Source organism: Synchiropus splendidus, chromosome 3 (assembly GCF_027744825.2).
Source record: "Synchiropus splendidus isolate RoL2022-P1 chromosome 3, RoL_Sspl_1.0, whole genome shotgun sequence".
Lineage (NCBI taxonomy): Eukaryota > Metazoa > Chordata > Actinopteri > Syngnathiformes > Callionymidae > Synchiropus > Synchiropus splendidus.
Genome location: NC_071336.1, coordinates 32,680,071 through 32,705,727, shown reverse-complemented (window position 1 = coordinate 32,705,727; position 25,657 = coordinate 32,680,071). Strand labels below are relative to the sequence as shown.

Genomic DNA, 25,657 nt, shown 5'->3' with positions numbered 1-25,657 from the left:
TGTTTGGGCACACTCTTTTGGCCTGTGAAAGAAAAATCTGTAGGCAATGTAGGAGCACCTTGCTGGTTTCTCCTCAAGTCACGTCGCCTCGCACGAATGTGAAATGCACCTCTCTGAGTGATGTTTCTTTTATCCCGCCAACAATAGACCTCCCTCCCACTCCCCTCTTCCTCATCAGCAGTGCACTCCGACACCACAGGCCTGTTTTATTTAACAACGCCGCATCACTTCTTCACAAGTTACTTGAGTTTTGGGAGTGTAGGGGTGAGACAGCGGTGGACTTTTCAATCAGTCTGAACAAATAGGATTCGCAGCTATTGAGGGACCAGGTTCATGACCGGATCTGGAGAAATCCTGTGACGGAAGAGCGGAATTATTTGAGGCACTCAGGAGCTTCAGAGAGGTACTGTATGTGAGGGTTGTGAAGGACATGTGAGAGGACAGCGATGAGGTGAAGGACAGAGGGGGGATTCCAGGTGGTGGAAGATACATCAAAGTGACTCGTACTTTACAGGAGTGTCTTGATTTATTTATCTTTCTGGCGACACTGTACAGGACAGAAGCACCTACATCTGACCCGCACACTTAACAACAACACGGCCCTCTCACATGCAGCCGCGCCTCACACACCACTCCTCTCACAGCAAGTGCAAGAGTGGACGGCAAAAGAAGTATTTCATTGTGCAGGGAAACATGTTTCCCACACTGTGTTGACCAATGGTCCCCAACCCCGGGCTAATACTATAGTATTAACCACACATGAAATAATTAATTACTTGCGTTTTATGTATCCTTTGAGTCTGAATGTTTCTTTTTATTTTGAAAAACCTTTTATTTTGACAAAATGAAGGCATTCTCTCGGTTAAGCCTCGGTCACTTGACCCACAAGCTCGCAAAATGAGTAAGAAACAGCCGTCTTTGGAATGTTTCTTTGAAAAAGGCTCAGAGAAGAGCATAGGGCTTGCAAGAAGACAAGACAATACCAGGAGTCGTACCTGAAATGTGGATTTGTCACGGTCGTCTAGCATCACTCCCAGATGGGACCGCTTCGTCGCAGAGAAACAAGCTCAGGGCTCCCTTTGATTTGACAGTATGGTGAGTTAAAATGTTCATGCACTTTATATTTGGTTTTGTGGTGTGTCTGTATGACATTTTGAAGGCATGTTTAAATGTTACCATAGCGACAGGAGTCACAGAGCATCAGTTTGTGAGTCTTCGTGGACACACAGACATGCACAGACCTTATCTGACAATCCAAAGTGGCAACTTCATACCCTCCGGGCCACGTTCAAATTGTCAAGCGTTGACCAGTCTGTGGTGATAAAAAGGTTGGGGCCCACTGGTGCAGACCAGGGGTTGTTAACCTTTTTGATCTCGGGACCCACTTTTCCCAGAACAATTGGACCCGGGCCCATTTAAGCAATAGAACTGATTCATTACTCTTAACTTCATTTTTGATCAACAACCATATTTAATCTGCTTACACATAGAAAAAACAAAACCTTGTGAAATGACATGAAACCATGTGATCATTGCAAAGACATTTATTTGTCATGGAAAAGTCCAACCGGCAGCAGAACCAGGTGCAAGTCATGTTCATCAAATTTACAAGAGAAAAAAATGAAAGAAAAAATACACTTGATGCAAACTGTTGAGAAAATGAATCCTGAATAAAATGAATATAATCAATCCATGTCTAAATATCATAACATAAAAATAATCTATTTTATTTTAACTCTATAGTAGAGTAGTAGTAAGTAAAGTGCAATTGAAAGTATCACCATAAAATACAATAATGAATTTCAAAACTGCTTTATCATTTTTTTCTTTTCAAGAACTTCTCCATAGTTGGTAACTTTCACAGATTTGCAGCTGTCAAGACAATTCACCGATACTCTACTGTCACCATACGTGGCAAGTGTATTAGAACTGAGCCTCTCGCGGCCCTCAGGGTCCAAATGTGCAAAACAAACACCGTTTAGCGGCCCAACCATGGGCCCAGGCCAGATGGTTAAGAATCACTGGTGTAGTTGACAGTGGAGACTTTTGTGCTTTGAAGCAGTGGAACACAGGTCTGAAAAACAATCACTACAAGCGCCGAACCAGATATTTATCTGTCAACTACAAAGCCAGACGTTTACATGATCGATGAAGAGTCAGGTAACCAGAATCAACTCCAGTGGAATGAACGTCTTTTCTTCTGTGCCGCTGGCCTCTCACGCCACTTTGAATCCAACATGACTAACTAAAGTCCATCAATGAAATCAGATGTTTATCAGCCTAATAGAGGAGAAAATGTGTGAATTATTAAACACCCGAACACTTAGCGGGTCACGTATGGCTCAACACATATTCTGTTTGGAGTGGAGTCATGTTGTTTCAGGCAACTGCAGCTCAGTCGCCAAGGGCAAAAATCCCAACCCCCTGCTGAGCTCGTCCTGGGCTGAACTACAGCACTGCTGGTGGGCTCAAGTCCGCGGGGCAGAGCCCAGTTAGTTTGTGTTCACAGCTCGGACTTTTGAGCCTGATGGACTTGGTCTCGAGACAGAATCCGGAGCATGAATGCCTCCCAGAGAGACAAGGTGAGCGAGGAGTCTTCATGGAACATGATGTTTGCTGATGGTATAGTGATTTGAAGTGAGATCAAGGAGGAGGTGGAGAGAAGAGGGTTGCTGGAGGAAGAGTGGAGATGAGGGAAAACTGTAGAAGTATTTGGGGTCGATCACCCAGAGTGATGGGCACAGATGGAGGCGGTGAACAAGTGAATGCAGTTTCAGTGACAAAAATGTTCTGAAACAGCATGATCTTTCAGAAAGGTCAGTGATCTCAGACACCCTGCGAGCGGACGGCGGTGCCACATATCGGCTCTTCTTCACAGGATGTGTGGAATGACGTTTTTTTTTTTACGTGCTCCAGAGCGCCATCAGGCCCAGAGGAAGTGCCACTGCGCCGAATGAATTTGGCTTTTATTCCCGTCTGTAATTTGATTCGGGAAAGCAGCTGCTCCGGGTAACGTGGAGGGCTTTATGGATTTTCAGAACTGGAAGACAGGCAGCAGCTCTCCGCCTGGAACAACTGGGTGTGATGACTTTTTTAATTAAAGGATGTGACGTGATCGATTTGCGAAGCCACGCCGCTGCTTCTGCGGGGAATGTATTTCATCTGAACAGACGCCGGCGAGCGCGGAATCGCAAAGAGCTGCAGGTGAAACACTCGCGTTCTTCAAACAGGTCGGGATTGATTTGTTTTCAGTTTGTTTGTCAGACAGACGTTTCCCGTGGAACGTTGCGGGGCTCTTTGATGACAAGCTGTTTTGAAATGTATCAGCCTCGTCTGAGACTCTCACACATCCCTCAGCCAGGCCACCATATTTGTGAAAGTCGGTGACTGAAAACTTTAGAGGTTAACAGGTAAAAGTTTTGAACCTTGTTTAATCCGATTAATTACACTTCTTTTTTTTACCAGTTCTATGTAACTTAAAGGACTTTTTTTAAGTTTCATTGTCACCTCTGCTGTAGAGCGATTAAATAAGATTAGAAACTTAAGCAAACTAAACTTAGGCTGTGTCCCATTTCTCCCCCTCACACTAGCACTTAACACTAGCACTTGGTTCTCAGCACCCTCCACTATGAAGTGAAGTGACTGACGTCCCTAAGAATTGGAACACACTTCATGACGTCTCGCGTAAAGACAGCGTGTCATTGGCTGCTGTGCTGTGTTTTGTTTCCTGCATATCCAGTGTTGGAGACAACGTTTTGGAAATGCCAGCTACAAAGTTGTTGCAACCTCTTGCATCGGTGCTGATCATCTCACTTGGTTTGGTGAACCAACGGAGAAGAAATGGGCGGAACCTATGTTGCAGTGATAGATGTGTTAGAGGTGTGAGGATGCTAACGTTAGCCTGGATGCTAGCCGTTTGTTCGTGTTGTGCTAGTTGTTTGTTCAGAAGAAATAAAAACATACTGTTGTATTGTTCATGTTGTCGGACACGGTCGACCATTTGGGTCGCAAACATGATACCAGAGAAAGTCAACAAACATGTCCCAGTTGTCCTGTCCAACATTGTTTTGAAATAAAGTAGTGTGGTCTCCTGGACATCTCTCCACACTTCATCTTCCCACTTGGTTTCAAGTCAGCTCCTGGGTTTGAAGGGATCATTTCAAGTGGTGAACGGCGAGTGCCCTCACTCTGAGGAGGATTGGGACACTCTACACTTATACGTGAACGCGCAAAACCCAGTGTTAGGGTGAGAAATGAGACACGGCCTTATACTTCAGCGACTCAAACAATGAAGTCTACTGAGTGACTTGATGAACAAGTTCAAAAGGGAAACATAAAACCCGACAAATTAATGACGATGTGTCGCATGAGCCTTCGGGCCGTGAGCTACACCACCAACAATCATTTGATCCGACTTGCTTGAGAACAAACCAGATCAAATCTGATGACCGCGTCTGCCCGCGGCGCTGCAGGCCATAATAAGCTGCGTCTTATATGAGGACGGCAACATCACGCTCCTTTCTTCCCTATGAACATGAAGCTCCAGTGTGCTTTTAATGAAGACGCTGAGGAAGCTGGAGCCACAAAGACGGAGGCAGAAAGGCAGATTTAATATCAGATTGTTCATTTCATATCAAGACTGTGACAGAGCTTAGGTGGTTTTCACATGGCTCATTGCATGCGTGCGCCCACAGTAAAATGACTGCTGGTGCCTCCGGAGACTGGCGGAACAAGTGAAGATTCCAGTGCAATTTCAACAACAGGTGTATGAGAGAGGGAGGGAAGAGATTCGATCAGACTGGAGAGGAATAATTTCTGCATGGGTTCAGAAAAATGAGGTCACTTTAGCTGCAAACAAGTAGTGTTTGTGAGGACATTTTATTTTGACCTTCAGAAGACGTTGCGCTACTTTCAGCCCAGACGCTGAAAGTAGCGAGGACAGATCTGGGGTCACATGTGAAAGAGGTGAAGAAGCGAGTGCAGGCAGGGGGAGGAGACTGTGAGGTCGGAGCAGCAGTGAGAGGGAAAGAGGCGGAGTCAGAGTTAGAAGAGTCAGAGATGAAGATAGTGAGGTTGTCATTGGGGCGAGAATCTACTAGAATAGAGTAAAGGGTTGGTGAGGTTTCCTGACTTTGTCCTGGTTTTCAGAGGCCGCCAGATGGCGCTGTCTGCTGTAAAATGTTGATGAGACTTCACACCATTTCTAGACCAAAAGCGCCATCTAGTGGCCTCTGAAAATTAGGACACTGTTTCATCAACCCTGCGTCATGACACCTCAGCTACCCATCACTAAGAGGAAGGACAAACCCAGAGTATGTCAGAGGGACATGTGGAGAGGTTTGGAGACAGAGTTGGATTAAGGACGTTGGAGATGAAGAAGAGGAGGACGACCTGAGAGAGTCATCGTGAGGCTGTGACTGAAGACTTGCTGTGGCAACACTGACGGAAGTAAACAAACGATCTTAAAAGGTGAGTCACCAACTGCAGCGGCAACAACAATGATAAAACTGTATTCTATAGGATCCAAAAAAAGACAGAGATAACCTATAATTTCCCTTCCATCCTTTTCATCGTTTTCCCAACCATTTCATTGTCTGAATTACACTGAGGAAGAATTCAACTTCTCTCGTCTCTCTGTGAGAATCCGTGTTCAGGTTGTGTTCGTCCACGTTAGAGATGAACTTCCCTCCTTTGCACTGACGGAGAGAAAATGTTTCATTCATTTATTTATTTAGTTTTGTTCCTATTTTTCAAGCTGATCTCACAGATATGCTTTTTACCCACAGGCCAATATTTCAACTATTTATTTTGGGTGAAAATTATTCATTCAGTTGTTTTCTCTTTTCTTAAAAGCCTTTTTCCTTCTTTTATTGACTTTTTTCTCCTTTGAATTCCGAAGGTTTTCTGAGGTTTTACTCGTCAGTTTTCAACCCCTCGTACCCAGGGATCCACAGCTGCTGAGGAGCTTGAATAAAATGCATTTTAATCAAACGACAGAGTTGATTCTTCTCTCCCTCCTTCACCCACAAGCTCGCTCCTCGTCCGTGAATCACTTTTACAATCGAGGTCAAACAAGTCCTGAATTTAATTTCCGGTGCATGGAAAGTTTAGAGTTCTCATCTTCCCAAAATGTAATATTTTCAAAGATACTGTTGCAGATATATTTTTTTTTATTATTGAAACCGGGCCTCTGTTTGTCTATGTTTGTCTCTTGTGTTGTAGATGCTTGATGTGTCAGGAATATGACATGGCCCTCTTTGTCCTTCTGTGTCTGAACATTGTGGAACCAGACCAAGAAACACGGAGGCAGGAACTGAACTGCAGTTTCACCACACAGATTCAAAGATTCCTCACTTCCTCCGTCCAGCTGGAGGATGGTTTCTTTGCGAGTGCGTGTGTTGGTGTTCTGCCTTCTGTCTTTTCCTGCACAAACCCATTGTCCCGACTTCCAAACAGAAATTAAAAGTCTTCTCCGTCGGGTCGAACTGCTGGGAAATTTAATCACTGAATTCTCTGGCCAGACCTCTTTACTTCCGTCGAGCAGACGCAGCGAGCGGAAAATTAAACAATTCAGCATCAAACGGTAAACACAACTCAGAACCAACATTAGGGTTTAATCGTGTGGAAAATGAGCCCGTAGAGTCTGATGAAGTCGTCTAATGAAAGAGTCCAGCGAGGACGGAGGACGCCGGGTGAGTTCTCTTGGAGTCTTGAGTCACGACGCCGGGGAAAAGTTCAGGTGCAGCGATGCGTGAGTTTCAATGTAAAGTTGCTCCGTCGCGTCTGTCAACAAAAACTCTTCAGCTACAGGTGAACAACACTGACCACGATGGCAGCAGCAGCATGGATGATCTCACCAGGACCAACCAAGAACTTTGGAGCCGCACGGATCACTCCCTTGCTGGTATCGATGGTGCACATTGATGGTGACCAGCAAAAGCATGAGAAACATGCGTCACTCGCTCACATCTTTGTTGATTTGAAGCTCATTCTGAAGCATAATAACAGCTTAATCGTGTCCTCAGTGCTGGTTTCCACATTCACTTTATCATGCAAGTGAATTAGCACAATGCTAGAGGTTCCTATGCACAATTCTGTGCCAAGTACATTCAAGAGCAGCCGTCCCAACACTGGTCACCGCCTTGAATGTTGAGGCTTGCTACAATTACTGGGTGGATAAGTTAACTGCAGAAGTGTTTTAACCCTTTATTAGTCCAGAAGAGCAGAAAGTGACGCTGCTTCTGCCGTGAGGACCACAAGCAGCACATACTGAAGCTGATGTGGTGGAGGCACATTCAAAACGCGTTCCCACCAAGAGCGATGATGTGCAGTAGTGAAGGATAGATAAGGTTTCATGACACAGTATTGAAGGGCAGATGAGGTTTCATGACACAGTATTGAAGGGTAGATGAGGTTTCATGACACAGTATTGAAGAGTAGATGAGGTTTCATGACACAGTATTGAAGAGTAGATGAGGTTTCATGACACAGTATTGAAGGGTAGATGAGGCTTCATGACACAGTATTGAAGTGTAGATGAGGATTTATGACACAGTATTGAAGGGTAGATGAGGTTCACAACACAGTATTGAAGGGTAGATGAGGTTTCATGGCACAGTACTGAAGTGTAGATAAAGGTTCACGGCACAGTATTGAAGTGTAGATATAGGTTCAAGACACAGTATTGAAGGACAGATGAAGCTTCATAAAACAGTGTCCTGATTTTCAGAGGCCACCAGGGTGCCATCTAGTGGCCTGTGAAAATCAGGACACTGTTTCATCACCTCCGCAGTACAGTTTCATGACACCTCATCGACCCATCACCCATGCTCAGCTATCATCATCATCGACGCTTGAAATCTGAGGAAGAGTATCACCAATGGATCACAGAGAGTCTATGAAGATCTACGTACCTGGTGACGTCTTAACATCCATAACAGAGGAGCGAATTTAATTCCCAAACTTTAGTGGTAAGTTCAAGCAAAGTAAGTCATTGTCTGTTTTATCCCATACAGTTTTCAAGCTATAGGGTTTGGAAACTGTGATATCAAAGTGGAACACTACATTGAAACAACCCAGGTACCTACAGGGTTAAGTGGATGGATGGAGAGACGTTGATACATGTGAGCTCGGTGGACGACAGAAAGTATAGGGCTCCGGCTTAAGTCTTGTATAAGTTGACAATGAAAACAAAGCTTCTTGTTAATACTATTATTAGCCTCCCAGATGTTTTATATTCTCACTCCTGTCTCACGACCTGAACTTCAGCTGCGTCGTTTCATTGTGGATCAGAGGAAGCACTGAGCCTCGAGACACCTCTGGGGACAGTGAATAGCAGCGCAAGTCGTGGTCTGATCGGCGGCGGCTGCATCACAGACGAAGTGTTCAGGTGCATCATGTCAGGAATAACTGGAGCCCTGACTGTCTTCCCGCCTCGGGCCCGGGCTGCCGAGGTCCTTGGCGCAGGAACGAAGGTTACGAGCAGAAACAGGAAGACGAGCTGACCTCAGGAAACACAGCGTGGGTGAAATTAAAACTTGAAATGATTTGAAACAAGTTGTTTGGGCTCCGACAAACTCCACAACTTCTGCAGCTTTGTGTTTTTTCGATCTGCAACAACCACCAGAGCGGCAAGTGACTGCGAGCGGCTTGGCTCACGGGGAATGAAATAGGCTTTTACACTCCACAGAACACACACACACACACACACACACGCCAGCGTTTTTTTAATAAGATTCCCGGCTTGTCGTCAGGCAGTGTTCCACCTGCGACTCTTGCAGGTCGGCTGGTGTTTGAGGGAGAATACATGAAGAGGCTCAGAGGAGTCGTGGAGAGCAGGCGGCTCAGTTCTGCTGCTCACCTGTCAAACGCTGGAACACAGAACACCTGTTGCTCTGCCACTGCTTGTTACGCGTCTGCAGATCCGCTGCCTTCTAAAACACTCACATTCACCCTCTTCTCAGACTTGGACAGGTGTGACTCGATGGGTAGATGATGAATGGATGAAGGATGAGACGCAGGAGGTTCACTTACCTCACACCATGATGGATGCTGAGGTGGTGGATGGGCGAAAAGATGGGAGGGAAAATAGCATTGTGAGCATGAATGGGTGAAGAATAAAGTGACGCTATGAGCGGTGACATTGTGCATGAATAATGGACAGATGGATGAACATTTCAAATTGATGAACACATGAAAATATAATGTAACATTTTCAAGTAACAAAAATAAATTGCAGATGAATGGATGAAATGATGAATGTGGGAAAACTGTTAAGATACATGATTGGTACCAAGGTGAATGGATGAGTTGACAGATGATTATTAGCAATTCATGACGACAATACGTGTGATAATAAATGGTTATGAATGGATGAAATAGCAATGATTGTTTGATGTCATAAAACAGAAATACTGGTGGGAATAAATAAGGCAAACAAAAATATATAAGAGAGAAATTGACATGTATTTAAACAAATTTATTCATGTTTATTTTGTTTGGGGTTTTTTGTATTTATTTGCACCCCTTTTTCTGTGTTAGGCACAAAGAAAGTCACTCTTATTCCACAGAAACAACCTGATGATCAATGGAAAAAAAATGAGTTCATGAAAGAATGGATGAATGAATGGGTTGAAATTTAAATATATAAAAAAAAGATACGCTATAAATGAATGAATAAAAAAGGAATGCAAGGGACCTGGTAACACTAGCTTTGCTGAGACATGTAAAAGATGAATGGATGAATTGAAGTTTATGCTGGATAGACAGCAGTGAAAAGATTGATGAGTCATTCCTGATGAATGAATGAAATTTGAGTGGTAGCTGGATGAGTGAATGGGTGAATTAGCCGACTGACACCATTAAAAAAATAGTTTTATGGTGGATGGGTGTGAAGATGAATGGATGAGGTGATGAACAGTTAAGTTTGTGACGATTCTAAAAACAATCTGCGATGCTTCACCACCTGGTGAATACATGAACGGGTGGGAAAAAGCACAGATGAAGGGAAGTAAGAACCGAGGGCAGGGAGTGAGGGAGCGATGGTGTGTGACTGGTCTGTCAATTGGAGAAGCCGCGGTGATCACATGACCCCTGCTTCTGACACAGTCGGGCTCCACGTGGACGTTCATGATTTTAAACGCCTCATTTGAGGTTTTCAATATTTAACTTGATTCTCAGTGACCTTGTTGCTCCGCCTCCAAGTGAAGCAGCGCAGCAAAGAGAGAAGGTGACTCACCTCCTGAAAGAATTTAGATTATTTCGATCTCGACTGCCACACAATTAACCCGTCGCTCTAATCTGTCTCCGCCAAACTCCTCCGTCGAGCCACGAAGAAGTGTGACGTCTTGTGAAGAAGTGAATTTACTGCCACAGCCCCACACTTCATGAGAGGAAGATGACGACGACGACAACAACAACTAGACTATGTGAATGGATGAATGTTCATCTTTAGAGACAAATAGTTACAAGGCACAGAAGGAACAGAAGGACACGGAAGCATGATGGCAGAAATGTTATGTCATGTATGAGGAGGCATGGATGGATGAATGAGTTGGATTGAAGGATGGATTTCTGAATTAGACAAGTGAATTATTTTGAATGGATGAGGAGAAGATCAAGCTTTGAATGGGGAATGGATGGAGGAAAGCGATGCGCCTCGTGAATGGATGAGACAATAGATGACGAACGGATAGAGAACATCCTTGACACTTTTGAGACTGAAAAGAAAGCAGACAATAAAAAAATGAAATAATTGTCAGTATTCAGTGGCTAGATTCAAAATATGAATGGATGAATGTAGTTTGGAGCATTGACAAGGCCTGGATGATGATGACAACTGGATGATGGGGAAGACAGTTTTATGATGTGGGGGCTGTTTGAATAATGTATAGAACTAAAGGTTGGACGATTGAAAGGATGAATGGATGATTTGATAGTGTTCGAGAGTAGAGAGGAAAAGATAAAATATTGGAGATTCAATATGGTATTGATAAAACATGGCTAGATGAATGGCTAAACAGACGGTCACAGAACTGAGTGAATGAAAGGCTGGATGGACAGAGGAAAAGGTTAAATGAATGGATGACTGTGGCATATAAGTAACAGAAGATTGAAGTGAACAAAAAGGTGGGAAGATGAATGGGTGAATTTCTGGAGCTCAAAAAAACTGACGTGTCGATGGACGGATGAATATATGGCAGGTCTGATATGAACTTGATAGATTTGAAAAGAGATGAATGAATGAGCAAAGATAGGGCAGATATGGTGGAGATATGAATAAATGAAAGGCGGGTTGGAGATAACGTGACAATATGCTCAGTCTGCAGCACCACCTGGTGGACAATTTGATCCCTTCAGTTTGTATTTCAAAGCAACATGCAGATGCCACTGAAGGTCAGAGGTCAGGTCAGGCTAATTTGACACTGCAGATCAATAAAATGTGACTCCATTAATATTTTTTTTTTCATTTTAATACCGTTTTTTCTTCACATAAACATCAGAAATCCTGGTTCAGCTGCATTTTCACATCAATCATGAGTGTTTTCAGGGCATGAAAACGGAGAGTAGTGAAACATCAGCGGACACACCAAGCGCCACAAAGGTCCTTGAAGGAAGCAATGAAAAAGACCTGACAGACTCTCCACCATCTAATCGAAAATCTTTGAGGAGATTAAAGTGTCACTCAGGCGACACCTTATCTCCACTTCACCTTGAGCACCTCCAGCTTATTTATACGGAGCGCTGGTTTGTTTACACAGGAGGTCTCACTCTGCTTCCGGACTCATTGACGACTGACCACAGTCGCGAGTCACCACACGATCCCGCTGCCCGGGATCAGGACCAGTGGATCCAGGAGGGGAAACAGCAAATAAATTAACTGACCTTAGAACAGATGCTTTTCTGGGACATGACCTTCACTGATAAGATTTATTTGTGAGCCTGAATTCAGTAGATAAAGAGATGTAGGTGGGGGAGGAGAGTCCTGGTGAAACCACCACAGGAGATCACTTGTGGCTGAAAAGATGCAGAATCCCAGCAGAGTTCAGTCCAGTATCGCTCACATGTTCAGCATCCGAGTCCATTTCCTACAGCTGAGCGAAGAGTTGAGCTGTGTTGTCCACGTTCACGGATTCCTTCGCCGGCTCTTTGGCAATCTAAACACACAAGGAACGTGAGAAGACGGCACTGGTGCGAGTTCTGGACCGGTGGGTCGTCACCTTCACTTGCTGCTTCGGTTCAGGAGCGACCGACTTGGACACGCTCTTCACGTCACGCTGGACTTCGGTGAAGATCTGGTTCAGGTTCTCCACCTTCTCGTTCCTGATGGTGTTCATCTGCAGAAACACATCTGGCTGCAGACGGAGGAAGACAACTGCCTGAACGCGACTCAAACTTACATGTTTGAGCGACGTCTTCACTGGTTTGGCTTTGTTTTTGGGCTTCACGTGCTTGACGTCCACCTGGAAGACGTTTTTGGGCTTCTTTCCTCTTTGTTTACTCTTCCCCATTTTACCTGAAGAGAAAATACGACTGCTTTTGTTTCGTTTTTGCATCTTAAGGTCGAGCTTAAGAGGCAACTACAATAACAGTTACAAACAGCAATAGACTTTCAAGTAACACCAGTGTATCACTTACGTTTTTCCACTTCAGATTAGACAGCATTTAGCGATCGGGAATCACTCGCAGGTTAATATAAAAACATTTTCCAGTATACTATCAATACTATACAAACAAACGATCTTCAACGCGCTGTTTATTTAGTTACGTGGAACGAGTTATTAAAGCGTAATAAACCGAGACCGAAACTTGGCTGCTAATCCCAACAAGTGCAATTTGAGTCAATAATTCGGTTTAAATCCCACAAAACCACAACAACAGAAATACAAACCTGATTTAAAATGAAGCGTGTCAGTCGACAGCAACGTGACTCCGGTGACGTCATCATCACGCGACGCTAACTATAATTTCACATTTCAGCCAAGTACGCCTGAAAAAAATGCCACAATTGTGGATTATTCTCTTTAAAATACTTAGTCCGTTAGAAAAGGACAAACAAACATTTAAGCGCTTTCAGCCGAGGGGACCAACAACGCTCTTACTTTGAAGGTCTTCGTGTTCCTTTCCTCCTCCGTTTTATTGGTTCAGTTTTTGTTTTTTTTAAATCACGATATTATGAAGCGTCGTCCACAATACACTAAATTAAACTTATAAAATGATGTAATTTATGCGCTAAATTGTCAACAAACAACCAGAATCAACAAAAAAAATGCTAAAAAGGCGTCTGAATATTGATAAACTTCTGTTTTAATTGAGACGAATTAAATCTTTTGCAAATCAATATTCAGTGATATTGTAGCCGCGGATTATAATAAAATAAACCTCTACAATACAGAGGCCTGTAGAGCTTTTTTTAATGGTGATGTTTCATTTTACAGCAGAAGATGGCGGTAAAGTACCGTTCAACAGGATCGAATCGACCGGTTCGTCTAACCGTGATTATTTATTTCAGATTCTGATATAATGTAATAAATATGAATTTGCGGTGGCCACTGCTCAGTCTCTAACTATTGCGTTCATAATTCTGTTTTCTTAACACCGTTTTTTTTTTCATTGAACAACGGTCGCAGTCATCACTATAAAACCTCAGAATGTTTTTATGTCGCTTCATGTGTCACTACGTTATTAATGTAAACAAATGGAATTGAGTCAAATATACAAAAGGGTGGCTTTTGATCGTCACAACGTTTATTTTCCGAGCTTCCTCACTGCAGCTGCAGACACATACAAATCAGCTTTTTGCATGCAGCGCTGCAGAAAACATGATCCCATTTGCGTAGAGAATCCAAATCACCGGTGAAGTCGCCTGCTCGACTGGAGCGTGACCAGAAGTGCTTTTATTTTCCGTTTCTCCGAAATGATATTATAGTGGTGACAACCCCCTGAATTACAGCATTTTTATTTATTAAATATATTTTAAAGATCAATAAATTCAAATATATGGAGGCCAGTCATCTGCCCTCTGCAGAAAGAAACCTAAACCTGGCCAACTGTCTCATACTATTGTGTGTTTATAGCATCTGGTCTACTGTTCTCTGTGATATCATTAAGCTCAGGAGTGGCAAGTTAATGAATCACTTCTTTTTTGGTCACGGATGGAGGTCACAGGTGAGGGGAGGATCTGGAATCGATTGTAAAAGGAACAGCAGAAAACTTCCTCCAACATTTGACATTTGATTTTTTGGCATGATGTATGCATCCATTTGGGTCGAGGGGGCAGCAGGTGAAGTAAAGGTGCCCCTCCACAGAAGCCTGCTCCAACTCTTCAGAATCAGAATCAGAATCAAATTTATTGCCATGGTCAGTGGGGAGCCCACCAACTAGGAAAGTGTTTTGGAATAAAGTGCTGACAAAAATAAAATAAAATAAAATAAAACAGCAAGGCTGTTCACGAATTCAACAGTCTGACGGCCGAGGGGAGGAAGCTGTTCCTGTGACGGAGGTTCTGGTCTGGATGGACCGTAGCCTCCTGCCAGAGGGAAGAGGAACAAACAGTCCATGTCCAGGGTGAGAAGGGTCGGCTCTGATCCCACCTGCACGTCTCTGGGTCCTGGAGACATACAGGTCCTGAAGAGGTGGCAGGCTGCAACCCATCACCATCTCAGCAGAACGTACGATGCGCTGCAGTCTGCTCTTGTCCCTGGAGACACTGGGAATTCTGTCAAGCGAGAGCGCCCCCTTCCAGTCAGTATATCCCATAAAGTCACCTGAACCTCTACCACCACCACCTCAGCTGAGAAAACCAGTTTCAGCCGCTTGATCTAGTTCTCCAATAAAGCTTGTGACCAAAGCAGAGAACAGGAATGTAGCTGGATGAGTTTGTCTTCTGGCTCAGCTCTTTTTTTTTTCACCTCAACACATGGACACGGAGACCATCCTTCTCTCACACCTTGGGAAACCAGCCCAATTGTTGCTGTTACTTCATGAACCTGAACGTACCAGTCATCCGAATCATCACCACAGGACATTATTCCTGGTTTCTGTTAATGATTTGTGAAGACATGTTTCGGTACATCAGAGAGTTTTAGGATCAGTAAAACAGGGCCCTTCGATGAGAAAATAAACTGGTCTGGAGGCCATGACTTCCTGATCATTGCCTTATAAAATGAACCGTTGTGAGCAGAGCTGCTTTGATTGAAGTTAAATATTAAATTATATGTTTGGATTTAGGCTGTAGTTTTCAGTAGCAGAAGAGGAGTTGAAGCTCATATTCGCTTTTATGATTTGTAAATAGACAGGTCCAGAAAGTGCACTATCCCAACTGGATCATCCTGTACTTACTGGTGAATTTATCTTCATGAATCTGATCCTCTGATATACGATATCAACCAGGCCGTTGCCCAGTCTCTAGCTTCGGCTAGAATGGACACGAGTCAGCTGACACTGGTGTGACATCTGTCTGAGCTGTGACCCTTAAAGTGAATCTGCAGGCTCCATATTTTGTAGGTCAAAAAAAGAAAAGAAAAAAAAAAAGAAAGAAATCATATCAATGAATAAATCAATGTCTTTTAAGGTATTAAAATATGATTCACTGAAACATGGTTAAGGCAGCACAAACTCCACCCTAAAAAAATGAAACACTTTCACACTTAAAATCATTGATTTCCACTTTATATAAGACTTCATATGTTTATATTTGTTAGTGTATTGGTGTCAAATTCCATGCCTTTGCTATTGTCTTATTAATTTTAAGTGTAAAAATTTCTTTTTATCAAAACTATTAAATAATAATAATAATAATAATAATAATAATAATAATAACAGAGTGGAGTTTCAGTTTTGTTTGCGCGTGTTAGGAATAAATATTCTAATATATTCTAATAGAAAAACATATGAGCACCAGTGAGAATATAGAGGTTCGGGGCCCTTAAAACCTGGTGTCTGCTCGATAGTGGGGCCGGCTCTGCCTCCGCCATTCTGCAGGGTCCCGCCATATGTTGTTCCATTTATCAAGCATGACGTGTTGTGCAGCGCACCAAAGCCGCAACATTAGAGGATCAGAGCCGCAGCATCACGAGACAGAAGCCGAGCGCGACCCGCTTGCACTCGTCACATTACGCATCAGAGCGCATCATTGATCCGCAGCATCGCGGCGTCGCTGCGCGTCTAAACTCCTCCCGATCGTCGCTGCTGACATCATGAGGCCAACACCAGCCTGACACGCGCTCGGAATCTATATAAGCAGCGCAGCTGTCAAGCGTCGGGCACTTTGCGCTCAGGACGACTCGCTGATTTCAGGGATTACAGAAGCAGAAGAACAGAAGCAACGATGGCTCAAGCTTGGGGATACGCAGCCGAGAACGGTGAGACGGACGCGCGCACGGTGCGCCGCTACAACGGACCTCCAATCCGCGTCTAATCTTGAACGTTCCCTCCACAGGACCAGACAAGTGGGCAGATAATTTCCCGGTGGCTAACGGACCACGCCAGTCTCCCATTGATATCGTCCCCGGAGAGGCGACATACGACGCCGAGCTGAAGCCCCTCAACATCAAGTACGACCCCTCCAACACCTTGGACATTCTCAACAACGGACATTCCTTCCAAGTGACCTTCGTGGACGACGCGGACAGTTCGAGTGAGTAGGAATGCGCGCGCGCGCGCGCAGTATCGATCCACGAATGCGCTGCGGAGGCATTCACCATGATTCCCACCGATTTACTTCTATATTGAACACGACATATTGAACGCGTTTCACGGTTCATACTCGTCTAATGAATGATTTATTTACTCGGATATAGACGTGGCACACTTTCTTCAGAGTCACTTTAAAGATGCATTTATTATTTAAAGTTCCTTTCACCATTTAATCGAATTTATTTTTTAAGATTCTGTTTAATTTTGAATTGGGTGCCGTCAGAAATATTAATTCTACATTGAAGATGGTGCCTGAAATTACGTCTGAAATGTTAAAAAAAAATTGTAAGCCACATACTGCAGTTCAGAGCCTCTCATAAATCATAAAACAGGCGTTGTGTTCTGAAAATGTTTTTTGAAAGATTCTGCTGCAGATCCGTTCTGTTTTTCTCGTTTTAAAAATCTTTATAAGCATGATAGTCGACAATTCACTTAATAGTTACACTTTATTCAAACTGGTGCAAATGTGAAATTGCTCTACTTTTGAAGTCTTTCCTAGTCAAAAACGTTAGGAGCTAGCTGGCACGATGCTTCGGACTTTATGTTCTTGTGTAATCTGCTGATCAAAGCTCTGAAGTTTGTTGGTTTCACTCAGGCTATCTAGCAAGCCTTCAGGGGGCGCTGTGATGTCATCACGTGACAATGTAAAACATGTGAAGATAGCTGCTTTAGATCAAAGACTACTCTGCCTCTCATCCCACAAACGCACCTGCAACACAAACACTGCAATACAGGACCTTTGACCTTCACAACAGTGACTTTATTATGGTGTCCGGCTCGCTTTGTTGAAGCAGAGCTGCCATATTGAAACATGAGCCAGTAAACATCTTTCAATATTGTAGCGAGGCACAAAAGGCTTTGCTACATACTGTGTTGCAGTGGTGGAACTGTACTGCGAATGATAACCACTGGTCCCCCCAGGAGTTTTGAGCTGAAGGCTGCCGCTGGCTCATAGAACCGCAGTTACATACAGATACGGCACTACACAGCCACACAACTTTTGTACACAGCGTAGCTTTATTGTAACTGGTTATCGCTGCAAAAGCTGTGTATGGCTCTGTTTGACAACACAAGACCTTGTCAGCCTTGGCATGAGGCCAGATTTTTTTTGCTTTCTATTCCCAACCCTCACGCTGGCATTACTGTTTACGTTTTGTTTTGACGGGGCTGCACTTGGTTCTGATTGGTTCATGACACCGTTCAACCCACCCTCAAAATATTTTTATTTGTTGACGAAAGTGCACCTTATATTTAGTCAATGTCTACGTCCACGCACGCCACCTCTTTCATGACCAGTTTGCCTATGAAGGCGACCATTAAGTTGAAGGTGTCCGTGGCTCCATGGGACCTGCTGAGTTGACTACAGAGCTGAGTTGGTGGCAGGTTTTCCGCACATTAGTGGGCCAACAGCTGCACACTCTGAAGATTTATTTTTTCTTTCTTGGAGTCCGATTGTCCGTCATTACTCGACGGCTAATTGTCTTTATGCTAATAGGGTCCTTGATAAAGGGCCAGTGTCCAGCTGCTGAGTGTCTGAATAGACGCGAGCGGGTTCCATTCAGGAGCCCGCAACAAAGCCCGCAGCAGCTCGTAATTGAATTGGTAATGTTTACCCACTTTCCCACGCCGACTGTGTTGGCGAGGTCAGCGCTCGCAGACAGACCAAGGCTACGCTGAGAACAACCCGCCTCAGCTCGGTTGCCCGACTGCTGAGGGGCTGGTTGCGAAATCCCTTCCAGTTTCTCGTGATGTGGTGAGTCCCCTGGATGTTGACGCGACGTCATGTCCTGAGCCTGAACTCTGATCAAACAAAAGCAGGTGGCTGGAGAATCAATGTATGTGAGCGGATAGAGGCGCGGTGACGGTTCAGACCTGCCAGCGCGGATCACAATAAGCCTCTTTTCTATATCGGCGTGCATTTTCCATTATGTTAAATAAAGAAGTGCTTATCGGCCGTCATGATGATTGATCGGGTCATGCATCAGGGCCGAACACTGCCGAGTGGATGAGCATCACATCCTCAGATTACTTGGCTTATTTATCAGTCCCAAAGCCTTTGCTTTGTCTTCGAATGGAAATAGAAAAACAGCAGATGTGGGACAATAATCTTTCGTAACGGCAGACGCTGAGTTGGAGTTCAACATCTGGGATGGTGAGAACTGACCGCTCGGATGGAAGCTTTCATGTTCTGGGAGGTCTGAAGTCAGAGCTGTTGGTGGCAAACACTTTCTGCATTATTGCTGTAAATGTTTGGCATTTTGTGCTCTGAAAAATTACAGATCTGCCCAGCACATGGTTAATTACAGCTTTATACTGGTCATGTCTAAATGAAGTTTCCTCCCTTTATGTGGAGTTTTATGGAAACATGAAGAGTGTAGTGTTATTACCAACGTCAAGTGGGGGTCATGTGATTGTTATTTAGCAAAATATAAAAGGATATGAACAGATTTTAATGTAAGTTTCTGCACATGTTGGTCATTTTGGTGGTGGTCCTCCACTCAAAAGGTCTAGTGGTCCAGTCCAGACCACTGCTTTCCTGATGGTGCTTTTGGGAGTCGAGAGCAAATGAGAACCACCAGCTTTTAGATCAAGATCTGGGGCTGGATACTTCAACACCGCTGCGACATTTAGGCTTTCAGATAGTGAGCTGCATCTTTCATGGAGTCAAAACAAACATGTTTCAGTCCTGGTTGGCCTTCAATGAAAGGTGTAGAGGTCCACTTCTCTGCAAATTTAGAGGTCATCCACAAGATATTCTCAGGGTTTGAGAAGACGTGGATGGATGGGTTGGACGTGGAGGATTTCGAGATGAGTTTATTTGTCATGTGTTTTCAACACAGGGTCTGCGATGCAGTGAAATGCATGGGATGAGAGAAACTGCAGACTAACACAAAGTACTAGTAACTTGCAATGCTAGAGCAGGATAGATAAAGGTGCTAAAGAAATCAAAATAATACTAAAGAACAAAATAAAATAGTCTTTCTTGCACAGGATGTGCGATAATATTGGGTAAAGAAGACAAAAAAAATTCAGGGTTCTAAAACCACAGAGGTTTATTCAGGATCAAGATTCTTCGGGTTAGACTTGACAACAAGAGCAACAGTAGTGAAGACCTTCATGGGTCGTATGCACAGAGCAAGAGAGAATCCCAGCTTGGACCCACACTAACCCACACCTGTTGCCTCTGCACCTCATGAGCTGTATTTATTGCCACAGTACAGTTTGTAAATTATTAACACACAATGTTGACATGAATGTGAGCAGGTCTGAGGGGCGACTCGAGGGTCAGCAGCAGCGAACATTTTGGCAAAAAGATCTGTGTCGATCAGTCATTTCTTAGACTCGGAATGTTCCGATAGATGAGCTGCAAACTCAATATCCTGAGAATAATTTTGGAGAAATAAATTGTTATGGGAAGCTAGTTTGATTCTCGTAGCACGTTGTTGACAGCCTGCGTTCTCTAACTGAATAGCTCAGCTGGTGTAGTCTCTGGTTATGATGATTGAAAATGAATACAACTCTGAGCGGAGCAGGAAAGCGAAAGTGAGCCTATATATGCTGGCGTGTGTCTATAAAGAGTTTGCAATCACAATTCAACCACCGTCCAGAAGAGCTGTTGACGCTGACCGAGTGACTTGTTAACCCGATCTGTTAGTGATTGACTCAGACGGTCTTTTGAGATCAGAGTTACACAACAGCATGATGACAAATGTTCGACCGCCGTGGTTTGGGCTCTGATGTTTGGTGACAACATTGTGGTCATGTGATTTCACGCAGCTCTGACCGACGGACCCATCTCTGGCGTCTACCGGCTCAAGCAGTTCCACTTCCACTGGGGAGCCGCCGACGACAAGGGCTCCGAGCACACCGTGGCCGGAGCCAAGTTCCCCGCCGAGGTGAGCGTCGTGACTCGTGGAGACGGGATGATGAGTCCCTGAGAAGCATGTTCCGTGAGTCATCGTGGTCTTGTCTGTGCAGCTCCACCTGGTCCACTGGAACACCAAATACCCCAGCTTCGGCGACGCCGCCAGCCAGGGCGATGGCCTCGCTGTCGTCGGAGTCTTCCTGCAGGTCTGAGTCAAAACCCTCTACTTTTGGACCATCATTGACGCTGCTTTGACCGTTTCTAATCTCAATCCTTCCTTGTGAATTTTCTTGGAGAAGAGGGAGGTCCTCATCTCATAACTCAAATCAAACTCTTTATTTTCCAGATCGGTGCTGCGAACCCAAACCTCCAGAAAGTCATTGATGCTTTCGATTCCATCAAAGCCAAGGTTCGTGTGTTTCAGCGACAGCATCTTTTGTGTTGTGCGTCTTTAAATAGCCTCATCTTTGTTTGTTGTTGAATCCAGGGGAAGCAGACTTCCTTCGCCAACTTCGAGGCCGCTTCCCTGCTGCCGTCCTCCCTGGACTACTGGACATACGAGGGCTCCCTCACCACTCCTCCTCTGCTGGAGAGCGTCCAGTGGATCGTTTGCAAAGAGCCCATCAGCGTCAGCTCCGAGCAGGTACCAGGGATTTGTTGGCCTCTGGCCGGTTTCCCGCCGTCTAGAATAACCCGACAGCCAATCCTCTTCTACCTGATCTAAATCAAGGACTTAATTGTTCGGATTAGCTGCCCAGAAAAAAGCAGCCTTGTGGTGGACTGAAACGCTACACCACGACCTGCTTCACTCATGTGAACCAAGAGAAGCAGGACCAGACCGAGTTCACAGGCTTTCTCAGTGGCTTGTGGGAACAAACAGGAAGTGTCTGTCTCACATATGTAGGTGTGAAGCTGTAGGTGCTTTTTCTAGATCCTAAACTGCTGAACGGTCTTGTCTTGTGGCGGAAAGTGAGTCATGTCAGTAGCGTGGAGACGACCTTTGAACTCAAACTGGTGCTAGATAATCAGAGAGGAAGTGTTGCTGACAAAGTTCAGTCTGAAAATGATCCGTGAGAATTCTTGTTTTTACTTTTTCCTTTTTTAATTGCAACTGTATTAATGCAAGTACTTATACTAGAAAATAGAATTAACTTCAGCTCAGATGCAACTTTGATCATGAGTCACTTACACTTTCTGTGTAATAGATTGACCAATGTACATGAGTCAGTATCACTTCCTGCCCTGTGACTCATGGACTCACTCTGTTTGTGAGTCTTCGGTTTGAGTCAGTCCCACTTCCTGCTTAGCTAATCCAATCTCATGGTCTGGTTAGGTCCCACACAACTCTCTCACAGAGATGAGTCCAACACTTCCAGCTCAGTGACTCGTGCTACCGGGACTCATTTAAGTCGGTCCAAAAACCTGCGTAGTTACCCAAGTCAAATGGATTCTCTCCAGATTGTAGTACTCAACATTGAGATCAATGTCCCACTTCATGTTTGCGACTCAAGTCACAGTTGAGTCACGAGTCATTCCCACCGATGGTATCAGCTAGTATGTTTTATATATCAAATGTATTATTATATAAATGAGTATTCACAACCTACTGGTCAAATGGCTTCTCACAGACATGTGGGGCTCTGATGAGTCAATATTCCTGTCCGACTCACTTAGTCACAGGGACTCAAACTCTGTTTCGGGCACTAAAGAGGTGGGAAGTCTGCATTTCAAACCAGGAAGCAATTGTTTTCAGTGTATTTCACTGATTCAAAACTACTTCAGATTCACGTGACGTACTCAGTGTGGCATGGATTCTCCGACTCACTGAACTGGAACACATCCTCACTGTGCGACTTCTGCAGAGTCATGGTCAACTCTACCCTCTGGGACTGCGATTTGAAGATTTGTGAGTCAGTCGAAGCTCCTTCATAGCAACAGTAGTCATAGGGACTGCAAACAGTCTTTCATTCATGAGTCAATCCCATTTCCTGCCATGCAACTCTACTGTGAGACTCTCTTCAACTGAGTCCAACTTTGCATCAGTGAGTCAAACACATCCAGTTGAGACGTATTCATGAAAGTATAGTCCATGAAATGTTAGCGAAACTAAAATCTCCCGGCAGCAGTTGGACTCAGTTGGATTCCTGGAAGTGCCTCTGCTGTGTGTCAAGTGGTCAAACTGGCGGGTGTGAGTCAGCAGACTGGGGGTTATTTCGGTGAGTGACAGTCGCAGGAGGCCAGCCACAAATCACCGTCTTCTCTCTTTTCGCAGATGGCCAAATTCCGCACCCTGCTCTTCTCCGGCGACGGTGAGGAGGAGCGCTGCATGGTGGACAACTACCGCCCCCCGCAGCCTCTGAAGGGCCGCGCCGTCCGTGCCTCATTCCAGTGAAGAGCCCTCCCCCCCCTTCCCTTCGCCCTTCTCCACCCCCTCCACATCAGTCACCTCGCACATGAGGACGCACACATATCTCCACAGGAGGAAGCCGCCAAATTAAAAGGATGCCAGTGTAGAAATTATTTATGTACAAGACGACGGGGGGGGGGAGGCAGTGGGAGCAGCTTCATGAGGGCCGAGGAGCTCCACACACACACTCGGACACACACTCCGCCGGCAGCCATCCGCCGGCCGCTACATCGCTGCAGCTCTGTGCGACGCTCCAGCCGCCTCCATCACCACCGACCGACCCAGAAACCCCCCCTCCCTCCCCCGGCAGACAACACGCGAGCAGCTTACTGACTTCACACCACAGGAACAGATCACAACTAGCAATAAAGAAATTTTGAAAGGCAGAAGTGACCAGTGGTTTTTGTTGTCGTTAGGTGTCAGTGAATCCTATTTTCTCAAGTCAGTCCCTCCTTGCTCTTTTTTTAGATAAAATAAAGATTGTCATAAAAGCTGAAGCGCACATTCGCAGACGACACGCAGAAGGGAGGAAGGCGAGGGTAGAATGTGAGGCGTGAAGCTCTGCAGCCCTGCGAGGATTTCTGAAGCCAAAATTGACATTTTACATTGCACAGGCGCTTGTACGCAACTTTGGGCCGTCCTGCGGACTTGTTGTGACATTTTTGGAAGTGGGCATTTTATTAGTGAAATAAATATATTTTAAGACAAACGTGTCCATTTCTGTGTGTGTCTGTTCATAATAAATAGAATCCAGAAGTCTGAAAAAATTGCACAATATATACTCGATATGTTTAGAAAATAATGGAGAATAAATTTGTGAGAGAGCAGCACAATAAAAAATATTAAAATGAAATTTTGATCTCTACATCAAAGCTGTTGAGTTTTAGCATGAGGACAATATGATGACTTTAAATCTTGTTTAATCTAATTCAGAAACTAGATTAAATACAAATTATATTCAAATTATTTTTTGTCACAGTTTAAATTTGTGTAAGCTAACATCATGAAGGTCGCAGGTTCAAACCCAGCGAGGAGCAAGTGGTTTAGTAGTGAGCTCCTGGCCTTTTTGTATGAGGGGTCTGATGGTGTGGGTGCTCTGATTTCCTCCCATTGGCCAATAAGCAGTTAAATGGTGACTCTGACTGAAGCTGGGACAAGCTTCCGCAGCACAATAGAGACAGCAGTGTGAGGGAGGTAAACAGAGTGTCCTAAATAAACGGACGATCAAGTCACAAGAAAAGGTCACAGTCCAGACCTGAAATAGCCACCACGGAGCTCAGTATGATCCGTGTTGTCATGACGTGTTCTCATCCAAAGGCTCCCATCATGGTGTGAGGTCCGCAGAACCACATCGTACCGTACGACTCGTGGGAGTGAAAATGTCATGAAGAGTTCATCCTGCGGACTCGTCACCTCGACTCGAAAGTCTTCACAGAAACTCGAGATCTTCACTTTCTCTCTCCGGGCGCATGAGAAGCACGTTTTCACAGCTGCTCTCCACTTGTTGCTGCGGCCGTTAATGAGACCGGATCAGACCACACAGCCCGGGTCACCGGGGTCACCTGATGTCATCGCCAATGATTGGAAAATGAAAAAGGTCGGATGATGAATGAATGAAGGAATGACCAACACGTGAAAGTTATGATTCAGGAGCCAGCTCAGATGTTCTGACAGCAGTGTGGACAAACAAAAATGGGTTTCACTTCTTCACAACTGCATTTTTATTCACTCGATATGTGGCAGAAAATGGTGTCAACATTAGACTGTTTTGACAGGAGGCAGTCGATGCATAGAAAGTTAAACTCTTCTTTAAACTTCACCCATCAAGTTTGAAGGATTCACGCATCTCTGAACCTCTTCTTCATCTCCAACATTCTTGGTCCAACAGTGTGTCTCTTCTCCTGGAGTTCAAACCACCTGCCCTCCCCATCTTGGTTTCCAACCTCCTCCACTGGCTCCTCAGTCTCCAGATCATCTGCAGTGCATGTTAAGAAGATGCCGATGTTTATTCTTCTCTAGAAACAGGAAGACTGAGGCAAACAGATGGGGCTTTGATGAAGGAAGAAAAATGAATGTCCACCCTGTCTGCATTCTCTTCTTCACCCTCGTCTTCACTCTTCCTCTCACATGCTGGTGTCGTCGCCAAATCTGTCCGCTCACCAAATGTGTCCTACCTGCTACTGGATGAAGACGTCGCACCCGGCGGATACTATGTTTTAGATAGATAGATACTTTATTAACCTCCGAAGAGAAATTCCCATCGTCCCATTTTATACTTCATACTTTATATGAATAGATTTTTCTCAAATGTTTTAATGTCCTACCACTTCCAGGTTTGCCGAAGCACGTGTCGTGATTGGCTGGCATGAACTTTGTGTTTTTATTTGATATCACACCAAGATTAGAACAACATCTTAGCAGACAATTCTGAAGCAGTCATCTGAAGATAATTTTATTCATTTGCCAGGGAAAACAATACCCTGTGCATGTCAACCGATCACGACGTATATGTCCAATTAGAACGGATATATACAAACATAATATTTTGCGAATAAAAATATTACGCCAGTGGTAGAATTTGAATTTCCACTGGCCTCTTGAGACATCTGAAATATTTGCCATCATCCAGCGACAGGTAGGACACATTCAGCAGGGGCACGGATGTGGTACCTACACCAGGGATGTTACAT

At 44.5% G+C, this 25,657-nt stretch overlaps 2 protein-coding genes across 3 annotated transcripts; one reads left to right on the top strand and one right to left on the bottom strand.

The window, feature by feature from the left end:
* Positions 1 to 11,480: 11,480 nt before the first annotated feature.
* On the bottom strand, positions 11,481 to 13,058 carry rbis (ribosomal biogenesis factor). 2 transcript variants are annotated; one of them, XM_053860593.1, is made up of 4 exons: positions 12,890 to 13,058; positions 12,399 to 12,514; positions 12,219 to 12,335; positions 11,481 to 12,155 (listed from the first exon to the last, which is right to left on the bottom strand). In XM_053860593.1, exons 2-4 carry the CDS (start codon positions 12,507 to 12,509, stop codon positions 12,087 to 12,089), a joined length of 297 nt encoding a protein of 98 aa, XP_053716568.1. In that variant the 5' UTR covers positions 12,510 to 12,514; positions 12,890 to 13,058; the 3' UTR covers positions 11,481 to 12,086. The 2 variants fall into 2 exon arrangements, with proteins under 2 accessions (XP_053716568.1, XP_053716569.1); XM_053860594.1 differs by lacking the exon at positions 12,890 to 13,058 and adding an exon at positions 12,637 to 12,874.
* Positions 13,059 to 16,185: 3,127 nt separating this feature from the next.
* On the top strand, positions 16,186 to 23,028 carry LOC128756057 (carbonic anhydrase 1-like). Its single transcript, XM_053860207.1, has 7 exons — positions 16,186 to 16,361; positions 16,439 to 16,636; positions 20,473 to 20,591; positions 20,674 to 20,766; positions 20,907 to 20,969; positions 21,048 to 21,203; positions 22,833 to 23,028. Exons 1-7 carry the CDS (start codon positions 16,328 to 16,330, stop codon positions 22,950 to 22,952), a joined length of 783 nt encoding a protein of 260 aa, XP_053716182.1. The 5' UTR covers positions 16,186 to 16,327; the 3' UTR covers positions 22,953 to 23,028.
* The last annotated feature ends 2,629 nt before the right edge of the window (positions 23,029 to 25,657 follow it).

What these genes read in the sequence shown, in the direction of transcription:
- rbis (XM_053860593.1), bottom strand. Translation starts at nt 12,509, where the DNA reads ATGGGGAAGAGTAAACAAAGAGGAAAGAAGCCCAAAAACGTCTTCCAG. An exon ending in TGAAGACGTCGCTCAAACAT is followed by an intron (nt 12,336 to 12,398) that starts GTAAGTTTGAGT and finishes GTGTTTCTGCAG; the next exon opens with ATGAACACCATCAGGAACGA. An exon ending in AACCGAAGCAGCAAGTGAAG is followed by an intron (nt 12,156 to 12,218) that starts GTGACGACCCAC and finishes TTGTGTGTTTAG; the next exon opens with ATTGCCAAAGAGCCGGCGAA.
- LOC128756057 (XM_053860207.1), top strand. Translation starts at nt 16,328, where the DNA reads ATGGCTCAAGCTTGGGGATACGCAGCCGAGAACG. An exon ending in GGGATACGCAGCCGAGAACG is followed by an intron (nt 16,362 to 16,438) that starts GTGAGACGGACG and finishes TTCCCTCCACAG; the next exon opens with GACCAGACAAGTGGGCAGAT. An exon ending in TCGTCGGAGTCTTCCTGCAG is followed by an intron (nt 20,767 to 20,906) that starts GTCTGAGTCAAA and finishes TTTATTTTCCAG; the next exon opens with ATCGGTGCTGCGAACCCAAA.